The sequence below is a fragment of the Austrofundulus limnaeus genome, unplaced genomic scaffold (genome assembly GCF_001266775.1).
Source record: "Austrofundulus limnaeus strain Quisiro unplaced genomic scaffold, Austrofundulus_limnaeus-1.0 Scaffold123, whole genome shotgun sequence".
NCBI classification, from domain to species: Eukaryota; Metazoa; Chordata; class Actinopteri; order Cyprinodontiformes; family Rivulidae; genus Austrofundulus; species Austrofundulus limnaeus.
Genome location: NW_013952525.1, coordinates 1,031,950 through 1,034,535, shown reverse-complemented (window position 1 = coordinate 1,034,535; position 2,586 = coordinate 1,031,950). Strand labels below are relative to the sequence as shown.

General features: G+C 39.3%; 1 protein-coding gene across 1 annotated transcript in view; it reads right to left on the bottom strand.

The window, feature by feature from the left end:
• mapkap1 (MAPK associated protein 1) overlaps positions 1-2,586 on the bottom strand; it is a gene marked incomplete at its 5' end in the record, with an annotated part of 20,644 nt that overhangs the window by 8,092 nt on the left and 9,966 nt on the right. Inside the window, 2 exon segments of the mRNA XM_014015136.1 lie at positions 1,444-1,553; positions 2,142-2,318. Of these exon segments, the coding sequence (XP_013870590.1) occupies positions 1,444-1,553; positions 2,142-2,318 (287 nt within the window).

The window sequence follows — 2,586 nt, the reverse complement described above, 5'->3', positions numbered from 1 at the left end:
GGCAGATGTGGCAGTGGAAGGTGTCAAAGCAGCTTGGAGAGAAAAACAAAGTAAAGAACAAAAAAAATGATTTATCGATTATTAAATTAGTCATCGAATATTTTAATAATCGATTAGTCGTCGATTAATCGACTAATCGTGGCAGCCCTACTGTTGATGTGGCTCTTAATGCTCCTGTACTACTATCTGCTGGAGGCTGAGAAGTTGGTGACCAGGATGGTTAAACACCGCTGTGGTGTTGATCAACCAGGAGTGGTTTGATGAGATTTAGGTCCTCAAAGATTCTTAGTGGGGGGACCTTCCTCACACTGTCACCATTGATGCAGTGGTGCAGGAGCAGCCTTACTCTTCCTGTAGTCTATGACCAGATCCTTGCTTTATAGGGTGTTGAGTGAAAGGTTGTTCCTGGAACACCACACTGCCAACCGCTGCACCTCGTCCCTGTATGTCGACTCATCCCACCAGAGTAGTGTCATCGGCATATAGTGTCATCGGTAGAGTGACAGGGGGTACAATCACAGGTGTAGGATGGTGAATAGAAGTGGGCTAGCTGGAGCCAGCCCCGATGTAGTTCAAACAGACGTTTAACTTTTAGTATGGCACTTTTCCCTATCCACTATAGATCTAAATTGTCATCATAGGCATTCTGTTAGAGATTAACTGTTATTTTTATAACGGAAATCTATTTTACCATCATATTACATCGACACATTGCCTTTTCTGCTACAGGAACACCTTTAACACCATCCTGTCTATGCACTCTAATGAAACAACAACACAAAAAAGAAGCTGCGGCAAGTCAAATAAAATAGATGTTGGACAATCTGTTCGAGTTATTTTACATTAATTAGGCAATGAGTCAAAGCACAGCTGATATATTAAACAATCTTTTTTAAATATCTTTTTAGCACCACTGTAGTTTTTATTGAGCATACTTGTTTTGAGTACATCCAAACTGTGCAATACCAAAACAGTTTGTTAGACCAAAAGTCACCATGATAAATCTAGGGCTGCACAATATATCGAAAATTTATTGTCATTGCAATTACAGCCTATGCAACATGCATATCGCAAAAAACTGCATAAACTGCAATAAATGGTCGGCTCAAAAGTTTGCATTTATGAGTTTTGTCACTCAAACGGAAGCTTGACGTATTTCACCAATCAAATGGAGCCCTTCATGTATTTGACCAATTGGATAGATGCTCTGAACCCAGAGCAGGAAGACATCAACACGACGTACTTATGTATTTGTTCATTTATGGCAATTCATATTGTTATTGCAATATTAAGCACTGTTATTGCACACTGCAGGTTTTCCTAATATCATGCAGCCCTAATAAATGCTATGGGCATTAAAAAAAGTGTGTAGTAAAAAGAAAGCCCACTTGCTCTTCTAAAGTTTTACTCAGAATAATACATTGTAAATTATGAGATGGATACCTGAGCCTTTCTGAGAACCTTTCCTCTTCTTTAGTGCTTTCTGAAGGATTTCCTTCATTGTTACCTTCAGACTGTCCACAGGGATTAGAGAGAAACCATGAGCAGCATTTCTAAAAGGAACGAGATGAAAAAACATTAAGGACAGGGATCATTCTGATTTAACATTAATGTAGGGCTTTAGTTCAAAAGTAGAAATCTGACATTAGGTTAATCTCTCTCATGTTTGCACACACCACCAGTCATAATAGTTTTGCAGCATGGACTTATGGAGGCTAAGCCCTTATAATCTAAAGAACCAGGCTGGACAATGGTTAGGGGTGTGGTCCAGTAACCGTTAGGGTTGCCATTTCGATCCCCTATTCCAGCTGTCTCAGTCGTTGTGTCCTTGGGCAAGATAATTTACCCGCCTTGCCTACTGATGGTGGTCAGAGGGTCCGGTGGCGCTGGTGGGGTCCATTTGGACTTGATAAACACTATATAAGTTCAAGTCATTTACCATTTTTATTTCTACACAATAAAACACCAAAGATGATTCATAAGTAAATTAATAGTGTTTATTAAAACTAGACTCTAATAAATGTTATTTAAGATCAAGAATACTCGTTTCTATAAAACACAATCAGTTTAATTGCTAAATAATATTTATATTATATTATATTATAATTAAATCCCTATTACTGTTATTCATTTTAACTTACATTCTGACAAACAGTGACTGTCTAGAAGTGAGGCCTGGTGACGAATACTTTTCCACCAATGCCAAAGTGCTGAAGCCAAACTTGTGGATTGGCTCATTTGAGTCCAGCGGTGGGAAGTCAGTGTCCACCTCACCGTCATCCTCAGCAATGTGGAGGCAGTAGGCATCCACGTTCTCACTGTGGACATGAACATAGGGTCACAAGACAACAGGGTTACACAAGTCATTTTTTGCATAGTGGAAGCCCTAAAAAAAATGTCTGAACACCACATCAGTATGGTTAACCACATTAAGTCAGAAGTATCACAGAGAGACTGGCCTGAAACTCTTCTGGCACCTTTTTTAACCAACTAGAGTCAAGTCTAGATACTTTGCCTGGTGTGTTTGTAGATTTTTATGGGCAGCACATGATAATTATTCAGTAGTCTTCAGGAGAGAGTGAAGCC